General features: G+C 39.5%; 1 protein-coding gene across 4 annotated transcripts in view; it reads right to left on the reverse strand.

The window, feature by feature from the left end:
• Positions 1 to 18342, reverse strand: part of SMAP2 (small ArfGAP2) — a 46333-nt gene that overhangs the window by 4000 nt on the left and 23991 nt on the right. For all 4 annotated transcript variants that reach the window (XM_032431892.1, XM_032431916.1, XM_032431908.1 and 1 more), the window contains 8 exons: positions 12387 to 12520; positions 11022 to 11107; positions 9961 to 10039; positions 6623 to 6709; positions 5524 to 5605; positions 4396 to 4505; positions 3443 to 3608; positions 2668 to 2984 (listed from right to left, as the gene is read on the reverse strand). In XM_032431892.1, the coding sequence (XP_032287783.1) occupies positions 2668 to 2984; positions 3443 to 3608; positions 4396 to 4505; positions 5524 to 5605; positions 6623 to 6709; positions 9961 to 10039; positions 11022 to 11107; positions 12387 to 12520 (1061 nt within the window). The remainder of the gene's footprint in view (positions 1 to 2667; positions 2985 to 3442; positions 3609 to 4395; positions 4506 to 5523; positions 5606 to 6622; positions 6710 to 9960; positions 10040 to 11021; positions 11108 to 12386; positions 12521 to 18342) is intronic.

Consider the following 18342-nt stretch of genomic DNA (forward strand, 5'->3'; position numbering starts at 1 on the left):
TTTCATAGAAGAGCTACCTGTTGATATGACTGATGTTTGGTCTTAATTCTATCATGTTACATTTTTACTGTGTTTGTTGTATTTGCTGTACTTCATAGTCTATGTATTCCATTTTGTTGTAAAGTATTCCTATGGTATTTATAAAGCTTCATTTTTTGTTCTAGTGGTTACCTTTATACTAATAATTTCTGTCTTTTGCTTCCTTTATTCTGTACTCAAGCTTCTACCATTTGGCGTGTCAGCTTATTACACCCTTTAACTTCCACCTATTTCCTATGCAACCATCAATTTATCCTACCTCCTCCTTTTTACCTTCTCCTCCTCTTTTTTTATCTTCTCCTCCTGTTACCATTGTTTGTTCTGAGTAAAACATATGATTTTCTATCCTTGTCATTACCTTAGTTTTAGTCTTAGATTCTCAATTAAACATTTATTCACCATCAGTCCTTTTGCCAAAATGTCCCCACTCATCTCTTAGATGGATGAAGCTTATCTTCTGGTAGATTGCACAGGAAAGATTTATAAGTATGATATTCTCTGATTTCTTGCATGTTTAAGATTTTTTAAATGCCTCAATCCTTGAAGGATAGCTTGTCTGGCTGTAAAATACTTGTCTCACATGTATGTGAGTATCTTGAAAATACTACTCCCATTGCTTTTTTTTTTTTTTTTTTTTAATGTTGCTGTTAGAAGTCTAATGTCAAGCTGAGTGTTCTTTTTTTCTTTAAAAAATGGCAGATCTGGGGGGATGGGAGGTAAAAAGAGGGTTGGAGCCCTGAGAATTTTTCTTGTTCCATAAAATCTAAAAGTTTACTGGGATGTATGTTAGAGTTGACCATTCTGGGTCAGCTTTTCCATACACAGTGGGCTCCTTCAATATTATATTGAAGTCTTTTATTTATAGGATATTTTCTTGTATTATAGATTTAAATATATTAATTCTGCTCCACTATTTAGTTTTTCTTCTTTGGAGTCTCCAAATATATTTATGTTAGGCCTTCTTTGCTTAATTTCTACATTACCTTCTCTTGGATTTATTTTCCTGCTTCCTATATTTAGTTTCCATTCTCTGACCTGTGTCATACCTTTCTCCAATGGCAAATATATTTTCAGTTGAATCTATTCTCCTTTGGCTAACTTGTAATTCAGACTTTATTTCTAAGATAATTGTGTCTTTCTTCAATTTCTTTCCTGAATTCAATAAAGTTTCATTTCATAACTTCCAGTTTTTTGTCCATTTTGGTTCTAAGTTTTTAAATTTCTGATTCAAGCTGTTTCGTCTTCAAGTGTTAAAGGACATTTCATTCACGTTGGTGGCTTGTGTAACAGTTTTCTTCTGTTCATGGATGTTTTGGGAGGGAGAACTTTCATTTCTTGATATGTTTTGATTTTCATTTTCTATTTTCTTCTCATAGCAGTTTGTATAAATGTCACCTGCCACTTTCTATTTATTTTGTAGTGCCTTATTTTTCCGAATCAGGAATAATAGGTGTGAGAGTTCCGGGAGGCTTACTAGATTTCTTAGTTCAAGAGCACCCTCTTCTGTTGGTATAGTGAAATTATTTGGAAGGAGGGGAGAGGATGGTTTATCTTCTCATTTTGTGATTCCTTTTTCCATTTCTCATTTCTTACTTTCCCTTCACTACCAGGTCCCCAAAGAGCACCTCTTCCTTCTAAGTCACCCCCATAGGGGAGGCCTGGGTGGCTCAGTCGGTTAAGCATCCAGCTCTCAGTTCTGGCTCAGGTCATGAGGGTCGTGAGATCAAGCCGAGTCAGGCTCCACGCTGGCTGGGCATGGGGCCTGCTTAAGATTCCAAGTCACCCAGGGCGCCTGGGTGGCTCAGATGGTTAAGCGCCTGCCTTCGGCTCAGGTCATGATCCCAGGGTCCTGGGATTGAGCCCTGCATTGGGCTCCCCGCTTAGTGGGGGGCCTGCTTCTCCCCCTTCCTCTGCTTCTCCCCCTACTCTCTCTCTCTGTATCTCTGTGTCTCAAATGAATAAATAAAAAAAAATCTTAAAAAAAAAAAAAGATTCCAAGTCACCCCCATTACCCTAGAAACAATGCTTTTCCAGAGCTACCACCTTTAGCCCCATATATTTCAAGCCCCTCATTTTCGATTCTCCACACAACTAGAGTTCTAATTGCTAAGTCTCAGACCTTTTCTCATCATGCCTCTAATCAGGGTAGGTCTTCTTTCCAGGGAGTGATTTTATCTATGTTCTGTCACCTCCAGGCCCTGCTCCCTCTGCTCTTTCCAGATAGTCACTCTTATGCTGGCTCTGCCGGATTTGGGTGTTTACTGCCATGTAATTTGAAGTTTGCAGTATTCTGTCTACTAGATGTGGCAGTCATGGGTTATGAGTGGTTTTATTTGCATTCCTTATTTACCTATATAGGGTTTTTAAAATTTTTTTTTTGAGGAATGTGTGGAGAAATTTAGATTGAGGCAATTACCCTCATTCTACAGTAACCCAGAACTCCTCAGAAAGTCTGACATTAGGTAGACCTTCTAGGAAAAAAAAGGGTGGGGAAGGGTGGCAAACCTAAGAATGTCTCTGCATTATCTCCTTTATGTTATAAGGGTTCAAAGGATAAGGGAGTGATGACGTGAGACAGCCTTGAGGAAGGCTCAAAACTCTTGTCCCGAGGAAAATGGGGTAGCTTACCTGAGTAAGGTTCCACTGCAGCTGCTGAGCTGGCTGAACCCCATACATAGTCTGCGGCACAGCTGCCATGCCTGCCATGTAGCCAGCCTGCTGGGTGGTCATCATTCCGTTTGGCACACCCATCATTGAAGCCTGCATGCCACCCATATAGCCTGCAGGCATGGCCATGGGGGCAACCATGCCAGAAGCTCCTGGCTGAGCTACCATGCCTACTGGCGGGGGCATCATGCTCCCCATTATGCTGTTAGGAGGTGTGACCCCAGGGAAGCTGGGGTAGGCTGTGGGATACGCCATCTGAGCCGGAGCCATGAACATTGCTGCCAAGAAAACAAACAGAGAACTATTTAAGAGGAAAGTGTACCAAGTCAGTCCAAACCCACTGGCTACTCCTTTCTGGCTAAAATTTCTCAGTAGCATTTCTATTCAACTCAGAATGCTCTTTTACATAGCAGAACACTTAGATTCCCTACAAGACTTGCAGTGGCTTACCAGTGGACTGCTGACCTAGCCACTTTCCTTTCAGAGTCTGGGTCCAGACCTTGAGTCAGACTTCATAGAGGTGTGACACCAGACCCCACAAAAGTATGGCTCTGAATTACATTAATATCTACCTCCTGACACTTTGTAGCTTCACAAAGAATGTCATGTTCAGGCCTGTTTAGGGTATAATGTCCTGGGCCCCCAAAGCAACTACCCTCTATTACAACAAATAATTCCTGCACATAAGTCCTCATGTCTCTATCTAGTATAATGCCACCACCCCCATGAAACCTACCTTGGGCAGGCATTTGAGGTGTCTGGGATCCATACAGTGAAAGGATGGAGTCTTTAGAGAGTTGTTTCTTGCCTGTTTCTTCTGATTTGCTCCCTGGCTCTGGAAACAGGTTCAGGTTTTCAGGAACAGAGCCAGCACTCCCTGGAGTTGGCATGGAACCTACAACCTTAGGGCAAAGAGAGCAGGGGGAGAGGGGAGAATTGAAACGGTCCTCACAGAGGTCTCGGTAAGGACCGCCCTCATTTCTCTGCTGCTTCTACATTCATGGGCAAGTGAATAGCTTCCTGACATTTCTACCACACAAATATTGAAAACACCTGATAGTTAAGCTCTGGTACCATTCTTTATTCTACAGTCGAACAATGTGATTTGGTGAAAAACAAACAAACAAACAAAAATCTACAAATGACGCAGTCACAGAGAACTGAGTTTAGATCCCAGCACAGCCATTTACTAGTTGCATAACGAGAGGCTAGTCATAACTTTTCTGAATTAATGTTTCCTCATCTATAAAATACCCATTTTGCAGGGCTGTGGTAAATATTTTCAGTTATAAAAGAAATATGCAAATGGATATACAAAATCGCCTAGCGCTGTGCCTGGTTATAAGCAGGTATTCCACAAATGGTAGCCATTAACAGTTTCAAGTCTTTCACACCTCCAAATTCTCTGGCAGTAACCCTCATGCTGGGGAGCTGACCTAAGTACCATCCTTTACAGTGTGACACACCTTCAACAGAAGCCCACTCAAAGGACCCACTTTTTGGGGGGGCAGGAGACAAAATGGAATGATAGTAATCCTAGGCTGTAACAGAGATGACAGGGTTAAGGGAAGAATCAAGAATTAAGAAAACCAAAGTCCAATTCCATCAAGGAAGTATGAACTGGTTCCATATTATCAAAATTATTCTTTTCAGAATGTTCTTTAATTCTAAGGCACCCACATGACTCACCTTTCTGGAAACTGAAGAAGAGGGGGATGGAACAGAAGCCAAAAGGTCTAAATCCTTCTCTAGGGTATTGCTGGTCTTACTGTTTGCCATGGAGCAGGACACGGGAGCATCTGGAAAGAGAGAGCAAAGCTCAACTGTAGCACTGCTCATTAAGCCCATGCCTTCCTTCTATTCTAGACACAAAGCAGACAGAGAAAACCTATATGCTCCATCAGGGACCTGGAAATCTAGGCTTCAGAAACCATTTAGCTTGGATGGGGCATCTCAAAAAAGGCTTCACCTTACCTTCCCAGGAGCATGCTGGAGAAGCCTGTGGCCCAGCTGTCTGGCATGGGGCAGCAGAAACCCAGACCTGAAGGCTATATCAGCCTCCTAGCAAAGGGGCTGGCTGGCTCCCTTCTGGCTATATGAGGCAGAAAGCTGTGTAGCTTTCATTTCTTTTTTTCAGAGATAAATGGAAGGTATAGAAATTATAAACCTAAATAGCCAATAACCCAAATCAGCAGAAATGCACTGAAACCAAAGTACAGCCGTGATATCTGCGAAAGATAAAGAATAGGTTCTATTTCTGAAAGGGGCAGAACCACTAGTTCAGGGTTTCAAAGGTTTGGAGAAAAATAACCACAAGGTTAATAGGCCATCTCAGAAACAGGATGCACCCGAAAAATGAGAGGGATGGGGACATGGCTCCTGGGTGCTGGTTTAGTGAAACTTGCTAACATTTACTGAATGCTTAGTTTGTGCCAGGCAAGGGGCAAAGAGCTTGAAAGGAACGATCTCATTGAATCCTCCCAACAACACTTTTGAAGTAGAGATGGTTATCATCCTTATGACACAGATTAGGAAAGCAATGTTCAGAGGTTAAGTAAACTAACCACGGTCACAAAGATAGTAAGTGGCAGAGATGGGACTCTGACTCCAAACCACTACGCTATACTGTCGCTCTGAAAAGTGTAAACACTTCTTAGAATGACTGCTCAGATGTAAAACAACAGGAAAAACATGAGAGAACAATCTTAGCGATGAAGACACAAACTGAAGAATCCCATCACTACCTATCTTCCCAGGGTGACAGAGAATTCATCATAATGTGTAAGATTATGGAAGTGGGAAAAGTCTGACTCTTACCAAGGCCCAACAAATCCATGACAGGGGCTGAGGATTTCGGGGAGCTTTTCCGAGGTAGCTGTGGATCTTCTTTTTTCTGTGGCTAAGGTGAAAATATGTTAAAGAAAGAAATAAGCAGGTGTTTTTGAACGCTTTTTTTCCTTCATCACTGTAAAGCCACAGGTGTTCTTGTGGTATTCCTCAGAGTTCCAAAGAAAGAAAACTCAGGAAGTGTCAGGCGAAAGAATCACGTCAGGAAGCACAAGTGCATAAACCAAACCTAAAGTGAAAAAGATATCATCTGTGCTTGTTTGGCTTTCTGAAACCAAGACAACCACAGATCAGGAGAGCCAACAAAAACAGCAGGTTTTGATCCCAGGAAAAGCTAAGAATAAAGATAGGTGTCTGGTGGTGTAAGAGCCGAGAGCCAACAAATCTCCCAGTGATTAGAAAAACTTTAATACCAAAAGGGAGATCAGTTTAAAGATTACCTAATTCACTCTGCCCGTATCATTAATGACTGGGTTCTGCAGACAGTACGATTCAGAATGATAATCAAAGACGCTTCCTTAAGCAAATAGTAAAAAGTCCTCTCTCCCAAGATGCCAAGCTCTTATATTAGAGTATCCACTACTACAGCCACAATGTCCTGTGAAAAAAGAAAGGTGTCTACTTCAAGATGACAAAGCAAGAATACAAGAGGGATTAAAACGGATCAGTATGGCCTGGCTTCGGACTGTTCTTAACTGCAACAGGAAAATGAGGTAGAGAGCGTCTAATGAGAGGATGCATGTAGCATCTGCCTCAGGAGGCGTCACACAGTCACGGCATTCTGGCATGGACCGTGCCTCTTGCTCAGATGGGACAGATGCAGTTCCCAAACCCCCAACTGGCCCCAGAAAGAAGCATCACGGAGCAGATCAGGCAACAGCAAGGCAATGGGAAAGCATCAGAAATGGCAGCCGGCAATCTAATCTAAATGTGGAACCCTTTGGCCCCAGGTAAAATGGTGCAATATGCTACCAACCCCACCCCACCCACCAGAAAGCCTCCTTCCCCTCCCCTCCGCATATAAACACATCCGAGGCCATCCACCTAGTGCAAAAACTTTCCCACTTACCATTTTAACTTTCTCAAAAACAACAGGTTCCATTTTTTTCTCTGGAGCTGGTTCACTTCCTCTTTTCCACTTGTCATCTTTTTCTTTCTATATAATGATTTAACAAAATAAGACAAAGAACACAGGCCCCATGGTGACTAACAGTTTGACAAATTATTAATTCCAAATGTGCAAAAAGGACAGAAAAAGTTCCTACTGAATCTGATGCAGGAGTCTGACAAACTTGGGGGTTTCTTTGTACGGGGCATTGAGAGCTGGTCTCTTCCACATTAGCCTCAATACTGTAACAGGCATCTTTCACATCTCATTAAGTACCTCCTTGTTCTAACTCACCTATGACTCCTGAAATGTGAGTCCAGGCTACCTACAGAAGTGAAAAACGTTTCACCAGTTGGCTGCCCCTTTGGGACCCAAGTTTAACTTGCTCATCCTTTGAGGGGTCCCCCCTCATCTTGGTACACCAGTAAATAAATTCGTGTTCATCTTGACATACATCCTCTGTGATTTTAAATTCAATCATAAGTCCTCTCAATCTTCATCTCCTTTTTTTAAAATCAGAAAATAAACTGTAATTTCAAGCTTAAAGATTAGGAAAACAAAAAATTAAGGAAATAAGGCAAAAAAAAAAAGAGTAAAAGGATTAAAGTATCCCTTTTAGGGTGTCCTGAATGAGTTGCCTGAATAAAATAAAAAAGCACATCAAAAATAAAAGGTTAGAAAGTCTCAGTTTTTGTTACTTCCAGAGGCAGTTTCATAATACTTTCATAGATTATAATGTTATTGGTCTCATTTTTAACATCAAATGAACATCTAAATGCAAAACAGAACCACAGAGTAAACTTAAGAACACGGACCTATAAAAGGAAGTACATTCAAAAAAATATTCAGCCTTGCCAATGATCAAAAAGTGAGATTTAAAATACTTTTTTGAGGGGAGAAAGATCTCAAAAATAATACCTAATGATAGGGATGGAGTAAAACTAGCTCTCTTCTACAATGCTGAGAAGACAGCATAAAACAGTACAACTTCTGGGAAGTATACTGGCAAAAGTAGGAAGAGACAAATACTGAATCCCTTTGACCTCGATAATACCATATCTTGTAATGTATCTTAAGAAAATAATCCAAAATATGGAAATATAACCTTATGCACCAAGAACTTCATCCCAGAATTATTTATGCTGAAGAAAAATTTAAACAACCTTTCTTGTCTTCTATATTGTCTTCTCCACAGAAGGAGAATGGTAAAATATACTGTGATCTAGTAACTCACTGAAGGGTGCAACAATTAAAAGTTATGAACATTATATAAGTAACATAAAAATACATGATATGCTAAATTGAACGAAAATAGTAGACAATCTATATAACTATTATAATTGTGCCTCCTAAAAGTAACTACAAAAAAGAGGTTACACACCAAGGTGATCATCACTGGTAAAGATGATAAAGGTAGGCATGGATTTTCCACTTTAATTTTCATATTATCTGTAATATGATATTATAATCACAAAGAACACATGTGACTATGTCTGTTTCATACATGATGTAATGCTTTAATACAGAACACTTTATTTCTTGAAGTGAAAAATGCTTTATCTGTCCATTTAAAAATAATACTCTAACAGAGCCACTTTTTTTCAATTTGATATTAACTGTCTTCACTTAGCAAATATTAATTCTTGGCATATAAATCTTCACAAGAATATTTTTAAAAACTAAGTACATCAAATAAAAATTCTTGGGATAGCTTTTTGGTAAACAGGAGGTATTTCTTTCCTAAGTGAAAACATTCAGTGAGTAAAACAGGCTGTTTACATGGGTACAGTACACCAGCAACATAATTCTGAATGAATAGTATCTTCACATGGCAACTCTTCCCTCCTCCCCCATCTTCTGGAGTATCTCAGATACTCTTTTCTGACCTCATCTGATTTCATATCTTTTGGTACAATGAACAGAGCTAAGCAGACAGACTACAATTTTCTATAAATCAAAGGAAATGTGTGTGCTTTGGTTCCAAACTCTTTTTGATGATGCCATCCAAGCTGTGGCTGTACACTGGGTTGATTCTTTCGTGGAACAGTTATGACAAATTCCAAGTCCCTTTTCTGGATGACTATGAAGTAAGAGTCCTTCACACTAAGTTGAGAAGGAATTATCTTTACTTAACTAAATGTAGTACCTTGCACTTACTTGCCTACATTGAAACTCACCTACTAGTTGATGCCCCTTTTCACACAAGCCCAAAAGATCAATCTGGAGCAGATTCCAATTAGTTTGACTTTAAATAACCTGGAAGGACTTAGAGCCCTGTATATCCTCCGTTAAAATACAAAACTAGATAGATGATAGATAGATAGGACTCATGCTAGAGCTGGAGAATCCCATACTCTCTATACTTCTGTAGCTAAAGAAATAGTCAGTTATTCCTAAGCAAGTTTACTATAGAATTTATCAAAGGCTTTTTTAGGTTGTCATACTGGTTCCTCTTTAGTTGTCATTAGTCAGGTGCCTTTTCTTCTTCCGGAAACTTTTTGTATTTCCTCCTGTATGTTATACTTGTCCTAGTTACACTGTATTTCAGAGCCTAACCACAAGCCTAGGATGGAAAGTGAGCTTGGCAACTGGTAGTCTCTTTCTTTCTTTTTTTTTTTTAAGATTTTTTTTTTTAAAGATTTTATTTATTTATTTGACAGAGAGAGACACAGTGAGAGAAGGAACACAAGCTGGGGAAGTGGGAGAGGGAGAAGCAGACTCCCCGCTGAGCAGGGAGCCCGATGCAGGGCTTGATCCCAGGACCCTGGGATCATGACCTGAGCCGAAGGCAGACGCTTAATGATGGAGCCACTCAGGCACCCCTGGTAGTCTCTTTCTAAAGCCCTTCTCAGGAACAGGGTCCCACTGTGTCCATTGACACACTGGAAATACACACTGGTCAAACTGAAGAAAACTTTGGTGATTTAATTAATTTTGTTGACTTCATTTACAGAAAAAAATACATATATACACAGACATTTATACAAATATATACACACACATATTACAGCTTGATCCAGTATGCCCAACATGTCCATTTGAAGAAATAACTTGGAACTGGGAATCACTTGCACCTAAATACAGATCAAGGCAAAGAACTCACTGATGGTTTGCCCTGTCTGTCCCTGACACAAAAGTCTGCTCCATGATATCTCATGGCCTTGATTCAATAACTGGCTTTTTTCTACTTTTTTTAAATGATTCTGGAGTATTTCAGTAGCTCTTCTCAAATTCTTCCCTGGCCTGATTTATAAGCAAATTACTCATTTTGAACAAAGCTTGAAAGATTTATAACCAACCCTAAAGGCATTGATGTCCAAACTTCGGTCCATGTATTTCTTCTTCTCATATTTATCTCGAATAAATCCCTCGACAGCTCTGCAAAAAGCTTATTAAGGATAAATCAAACAAATCTTTCCCACAGTATGACTCTAAAAGGTCCATCTGTATTCATTGGAATGTTGTTCTCCTCTCTCCCTCCTGCCTGGTTTCTCCATATGGCTCCTGTTTCTTCACATGCAGTTTCCCTGACCAAAACCTTAAAATGCTCCCTTCACAGTTACTGCAGGGAATCACCATTTCCTATGATTTTCCTTCAGGATAATGATAGCAGCAAATGGGATTAATCTTCATATTGACATCAGAGGAACCCGTGGCTCTTCTAGAATACAGGTAAAGCAGTCAATTATCTATTTTAAAGCCCTTGGGTCAAAGACCTTAAACAAAGGCACATGAGTGCCCCTTAAAACTATAAGCCCTTGAGCCCCACTACCAGATTCTGATCAGTGTCTCTTCTGCAGGGCCCCAAAACTGCATTTTAACAGGTTCCACCAGTACCCAACAAAAAGCTAACTCTAACAAGACAGTCTACAAACCATATTTTAAGAAGCACTGCCTTTAGGGGGTTTGGTTTTGTGAGTAGGGTGCTATCCCCTGTTGAGGGGATGGGGGAAGAAAGTTATTGATTAACTGGTCAATAACAGTTCATTCTTTCACATAGGACATAGAAAAGGTATTAAAAATGAATGGTAGTTTTGCTGATTCAATACAGCAATCTATTCTTTTTAGCACACAATATTTTCAAAGATCGAAAAACTATCAGACATGTCACTTTATGGGAGAATTCACAGTGAACCACTGCAGTCTTAATTCCTGAATGAGTCTTCCCCATGTGACAGCACCATTCCGATATTAGAAAGTATAAATATGCTTTCTGTATGTGTTGGTGGCAGGAGAGAGAAAAGCAAGACTGACTAAACCACATAGAGATGGCCCGGTCAGATCAAGGGGCTTGAGTCTTGTGACTCTCCCAAAACACAAAAATACCAGTTAGCCTTCTAAGTTGCTCCAGAAAAGATACGGGTCTATTTGAGGTCGCCGAAAAGTCTCAGGAAGGTAGGCTTCATAAAGCCGGTTTGCCTTTCCATTCCCCATCTCTTGCATGCACTGCAATCAAAGAGATGTGGAAACATGGAATGTCAGATGAGGAAAGACTTGAAAAATTTCTCGCCCAACTGCAGCATTTTACAATTGAAGAACCAACCTGACAGTGGCAGAACCAAGATCTATGTGCATACTCTGATTTCCAGTCCACAATTCTCTCTACTCTATTGCCAATCATTTGCCTCCACGGTTGTCCTTCCCACCCCCCACCCCCGAGTACTTTTTATTGAAAAATTTGTCTGACAAGATATATTTAATTCAGTAATAACTCAAGACTCCATTTGAAAGCCCAAGACACATAACTACCAATTAAAATGTCTACTTGATAGGCAATAATCAGTACCTAATCAGGTAGGCAATAATTGAGCAATAACTACAATTCTGAGTTTATACTATTAATTAATCTATTCAGCTTTATTACGAAGAAGTGTGTTTCCCATTAGGCCTTTGAAACAGATTCCTTAACGCTTGTGAGGGACAAATCCCAGAATTTTTTAAATCTTCAAATTTCCAAATACCTCCATGGCATGTAATTTCCTTCATAAGATACAGTAAAGTGTAACTGAAAAATACAACTAATCTTTTAGACTTTTAGTGAATCTATAAAAGCAGTCTAAAGTAATTTCTAAAGCCCTTTTCTGGTTAAGAAAACCTCTTATTTCCATCACCAACTTTAGCAACTGTTTTCCTTGGATCCTTTCTTCCCACCCCCAAACCCCCCCAAAAAAAGAAAAAAAGTTTTAATTACTTTTAAAAGTTTTGATGTGGGAAGAGAATAGAGAAGAATGAAGCCACATAGAGGTGCAGATCTTAAGCCAGCTAGACTCGCTAACTTAAGTGTCTTACTCCCAGCCCACCAACCTAACAGCAAGCAAGATTCATACACATATTTTAGCGATAAAATATTATTTTTTTAAGTTGGAGGATTTGTGTGTGTGTGTGCGTGCGTGACTATATAAAACTACAAATGTTAGATCTGCACATGCCAGGGGCCTTAGAAAATAATCCAAAGATCCCCCTATAAACCTTGGGGGTATATCCATGGGGTCCTAGACCATAGACTTTGGGTTTTGAAGGAGGTAACATATGGGTAGAATAACTTATATCTTAAATAGAAAGAGTAAAAATTTCTCTATTAAGGTATAAGAATCTGACATAAGTGTTTCACAACTAAATTTTTCTTTATCTTCACCTTTGTGCCCAGTATGACTGAAATTCATATGGAACTACTCTTACATGGAAATACGGGAGCAGCTGACTCACTGTTGGGCTATGTAAGTACCTGAATCTGTTCTTGAGTCCACTGGTCGAGGTTAACTGATTTTACCCTGGATATGTGCACCCCCAGATTCCTGTGGATTCCAGCACATCGAATGCAGATGAATACACCAATGTTCCAGGAGGCCCATCGTGGCCCTGTGAAGGTGAGGAACAGGGCAATAAAATACAAATTAAAACAACATTCAAGGCCCAAGCTGGAATACTTAGATTATCAGACAACATTTCTGCTAGAACATAAATGAGAGAAATGTTACCACATTCACCTTTTTTATTGGTTTTGTTCACTCCTCCATGGATCAGCGCTTTTTTTTTTTTTAATTTAAGTTTAGCTTAAATTTAAGGGTACAGTACTATGGTTTTTTTAGTATATTCACACAGTTGTGCAACCATTACCACTATTTAATTCCAAAACATTTTCATCCCCCCAAAAAGAAATTGCAAACCCATTAAAAGGCACTCCCCATTTCCTCTCAATTCCTCCCCACCAGGCCCCTGGCAACCACAAATCTCTCTGTCTCTATAGATTTGCCAATTCTCAATATTTCATGTAAGTGGAGTTATGCAGTATGTGGGCATGTGTGTATGGAGCAGCTTTTTACAGTGTCCGATAATGTGACTGCTAAAATGCAGATGTTATAATACTGTACTTATATAAAAAAAAATCCCAGGAGAATAGTGCAAAGTCATGTCACATTCTATTTAGTATCTTGCATGAATAGCCTTCTCTCAAGAACCTTTTCAATGATTGTGGAGCCTGGATTCAGTTTTCCTACTAGGAAAAAAGATACAGACATGCCATGCCAGCCCAAGTCTCAGCCTGAAATTTAAAACTTTGTTTATCTTCCCCTCCCCACCAGGCCTATAAAATATGCATCCTGATTAACTTAATAGGATCCTCTCCCCTTGAGCTGCTGTCCCTAGTTTACCCAACTACATAATTATCTCAATTCAAGACTGTCAAATAACAAAGATGCTTATTGCAATAAAAAAGAAATCTCAGGTACACATTTTAATACAAAACTGTTACATAATCTCCCATCCCTTGCCAACTTTGTTTATTCTAATAATCACTCCGGAAAATCATCAAACTCCTCTCATAGTTTTTATACAGGAAAAAAACAACTTGCTTTTATATGATACCTGCCAAAAAATTACTGAAAAACCACTAATATTTCCTTCTCCATCATTCCACTAGGCAGAAATTTACCACATAAAATAAGCATGATATCAAAGTCAGAGGTTGCAATATAGTGAAAAGACACCAAATGATTTTTTACAGAGATAAACAGGATCTGTTGGAAGAGCCAAGGGTACCAGACTTCAATTCTGCCAGACACAATTACTTGGTTGGTCTGCAGGTTTTGACAGCCATTTTAATGAAACAGTGTTAGAATCATGTGGCAGAAAATTATTCTTAGAAATCTGAATTCACGATTATTATTAATAAGAACGTAATTTTCTTAGTATCATTCAGATATTATGGCAAATACTGTAAATACAGAAAGCTCAAATCCTCCCTATAACCACCAGGTGGTGTACTCTGCCTGAAATTTTATCCCAGTATCTTCTGATTGCTACTATCTTTTTTTTTTATTATGTTATGTTAATCACCATACATTACATCATTAGTTTTTGATATAGTGTTCCATGATTCATTGTTTGTGCATAACACCCAGTGCTCCATGCAGAACATGCCCTCCTTAATACCCACCACCAGGCCAAGCCATCCCCCCACTCCCCTCCCCTCTAGAACCCTCAGTTTGTTTTTCAGAGTCCATAGTCTCTCATGGTTCGTCTTCCCTTCCGATTCCCCCCCCTTCATTCTTTCCCTCCTGCTATCTTTTTTTTTTTTTTTTAACATATAATGTATTCTTTGTTTCAGAGGTACAGGTCTGTGATTCAACAGTCTTACACAATTCACAGCGCTCACCATAGCACATACCCTCCCTGGTGTCCATCACCCAGGCACCCCATCCCTCCCACCGGCCCCCACTCCAGCAACCCTCAGTTTGTTTCCTGAGATTAAGAATTCCTCATATTAGTGAGGTCATATGATACATGTCTTTCTCTGATTGACTTATTTCACTCCTGATTGCTACTATCTTGATAGGCTCAGATTTATCTTCTAAAAAGACCTTCAGTCCCTTGAAATCCCTAAATGGATTTGCATAGCAGGTCTGCCATACACTTGATACTAGCAAATGATGAACACACATCTTTCACTGGTGGGAAACTATATAAAAACAAAATAAAAGGCCTCCACAGATATGAATGAGGTTTCTTAGGGTGTTGTGTGTCTACATCGGGCTACAGTTTTCATAAAGGAATACAGGTAAGATTTAAGTTATATGGGATTAAAAATGGGACCAAAAGCTAATATTTCATGTTTCTTTACCATTTTCTCTTTGCTCTAGATTCTAGAACACATAACGAGATAGTTAAAATATATTTGTTTGCTAACACAATCAGAAGCCACAACACTAACTAAAAGTTAGCTATGGAATGTTACGCTATTTGCTTCCAGGCCCTAAGTCCACAGAAGGTGATTCCCAATCATCTAAGCCACTGTCACAGCTGTGGAATTTCTCCAGCTCCCATTACAGAGTATGTAAAGTCCCTTTGCCTCTGAGGAATACAAGACCAAGACCTGATACTCTGGAGCCACTAACAAGGCCTCAGTACAAAAATGCAGGCAATAATATTTTCATGAAAATTCGGAGAGCCTCCTCTACTCCCCTCCCACATCTGTCCACAACCTTTTCCCAGTGAAATAGTGATAGTTCTAGCTCAGACACTCAGCCTCCTTTAGTTTTAAGCCACTAGATTGATTAGTCAATAACTACATGCTCGCTCCATAAAAGATTATGAAACTGGATAAGAGGAAAACACAAAAGACAAAAGTTACTCTATATGGCTGAAAATGTGGAAAACGGTGTTATTAAAAGTACAATTTTTGCATCCAGAAAAAGCTTAGGTTTGAATGTTAGCTCCATTAATAATTAGCTGTGTGACCTTCAGAGAGATACTTAAACTTGCTAATAAGCCTCAGTTTCATCATCTATAAAATGTGTACCTCACAGAATACAGAGGGATAATAATAGAAGAGAGCTACATGTAATAACATGGTATAGCATGAGATTTCCAGAACCCACTTCCCATTCATCATCTTCCCTGTAAAGGCTAGTTAACTCATTAATATGCATATACCAACACTCTATGCAACACCACAGAATGCTTCTTTTTAGACAGGAATAGGAGTTCCAGTCTTAAAATGTTAGAACCAAAATTGACTGACTGAACATCTGAAAGAAAAAATTTGCCCTGGATCCAATTTCAAATCTTCTAAAAAACATGAAATTTTATAAGCAAATTCCTTTATCTCCCTGAAAATATTCCTTGAAAATATACTATTTAACCCCCACCTATTCCCCTTCCCTGCTGTACTCCCCCACCCTGCCTTTGTGCCCACACATGTATTCACGACACATACAAAGGCCCCAAACTGTCAACCTGACATACCTGGATTCCACGGTACCTGGGATTGCTGCAACAGGCCAGCCTACTTAAATCTGGTAAACTTGCAAAGATAAAAACAATTGTTCAATACACACTGGTCATGGCAACGAAGGAGGAAATACAAAAGATACCCCTTCGAAGCTGAAAATGGAGACTCTGAGAGGCAATATTCTCAACTATTTTGAAAGCAAACAGGATAGAGAAGCGATATAAACTGGTAGTAATTAGCATAACACAAGAACAAGGTCATGACTAAGTGAGCATATTCCACAGGTGCTGAAGAGCAGGTTCCAGAAGCATTAAGTAATGGTAAAAAAAACTAACATACAACCACTCTGCAGTAAGCAATCAGTGAAAATTTTAAAAGTATATGGATTTGGTTGATCTGTCAAGAATTTGACTGTGGTAAGTACCAGCCCAGGATCAGGGAAATCTGGGCTTACACTGAGTAGTTGCATATGTTCTGACAAGTCTCTCTAGGGCTTATGTTTCCATTTGTAAAACGGAAAGCATGTAAGTAAATCTTATTTACATTCAACTACTGGACAGCTTCTACATACCAACTGTTGCTGCCCCGCTGTAAATTTCCTTTGCTGCTGTAACTTCCCCCACCAGCAGACTGCTAGTCTTAGAGGGTTCTGGACTTGAGAGGTCAGTAGAAAGAAAAAAAGTAGAGTTACAGACAGCTTGAAGCTACTATTATAATAATTACAGCTTGTTGATCTCTAACCTATGGAGTTCCAAACAAATAAATATTGAGCAAAGGAAAAACACACTGATACATCGATGGCTACACATACTGAGACTTGCCAGCATTCTGGAGCAGTTGAAAAGATCTTCAACAGGAAGGGTCAAGGAAGAAAAAAATCCCTTCCATCTCACATCCAAGCCCTGTTGAATCTACCCTGGAAACTCCCCAAATCTATCAATCTCTACTTAAACCTATCTCACCTATAAACATTCATTCTTTGAACATTATTTACTGAGTACCTACTATGTGTCAAACACTCTGCCTGCTTACGTACTAGGGATACAAAGGCAGAGACAGTACAAATGAGATCCCCTGATTCAAAGAGCTCACAGACTGACTAACTGGTCTCTAGCCTCCTACCAGAATAATCTTTCTAAAACTCAAATCTGTACACATCAGAACCCTGAATATAAACCTTACACAGGTCTCATATAGAGATGAGAAAATGTAAACTGGTGCGAATTTTCTGAATGGCATATTCCAAACTAAGCTCTCAATCTCTTGCCACAAAACCTGCTCTTCCTCCATCCTTCTTAGGATCTTAGTCAATTACACCTCCACCCATCCAACTGCATCAGTCAGAAATGTATACCTTTCTCTCTCAACCCTCCATATCTACACCATCACCAAGGCTGAAATCTCTCTCAGTTCAGTTTCCCTTCTCTCCATCGGCAACCCTATTTCTCTAATTCAAAGTCTCCAGATCTCCTGGACTAGTGCAATATCCTTCTGATGTCTCTCCATTTTTACTTTGATGTTCTCTTCCCCTCTAGCCCCAAACCAAAACCATTCTCCACAAAATAGCCAGCTTGAACTCTTAGAGAAGCACAAGCAACCTTGTCATTCAGCTGTGTAAAACCTTTCTGTGAAAGGCTTCCTACTATCACTGTTGGATTAAAGAACAAAATGCTTAACATGGTCTCCAAAGTCTATGTGATCTGGCCCATGCCCACTTCCCCAGCCTCCCAATTCCAATACCAGTCTTCTTTCATTTCCTCAAAGCACCAACATGTTCCTTACTTAGGGCTTTTGGCCTTTGTACACACGGACCCCACTGCCTGAAAAGCTCTTTCCCCAACCACCATCCGCCACTTGTAGCCTGGTCAACTCCTATATATATCAAAGGTCTCAGCTGTAAAGTTTCTTCCTCAAAGGAACCTTTCCTTGGCCCCCCAATCTAAACCAGATGATATTCTCTCTTCCGTCTTTTCTTCTGGTTTTTGCATTTTACTATAGAAAATTTCAAATGCACAAAAGCAGAGTATAATTAACCATCACCTTCTGCAATTATCAATCTCTGGTCAATGGTTTTTCAGCTATACTCCCACACTTACCCTTTCTCCCAACCTTGGAACATTTTGAAGCAAATCTCAAATATCATACCATTTGATCTGCACATAATTTGGTGGAAATCAGTAAAAGATAGGACTTTTTAAAGGTTACAAACTTTCATTTACCATTTGCTTTTTCCTAAGTCGTACCACACTTTATCATATTTTTATTTGTGTGATGGTTTAACACATTTTTTCCACTAAACCATGAGTGCCACAAGAGCAGACAGCAGATCTGGGCATACATACCACAGTTCCTCAGAGAGGTAAATATTTAAAAGTAAGTAAATCCTTTGACTCCCCCCTCCCAACCCATTCAATTCATCAGGGAAAGAACAGGTAAGACTTCATTAGGGAAA

This window comes from Phoca vitulina, unplaced genomic scaffold, assembly GCF_004348235.1.
Source record: "Phoca vitulina isolate PV1807 unplaced genomic scaffold, GSC_HSeal_1.0 scaffold2, whole genome shotgun sequence".
In the NCBI taxonomy this organism is placed as follows: Eukaryota; Metazoa; Chordata; class Mammalia; order Carnivora; family Phocidae; genus Phoca; species Phoca vitulina.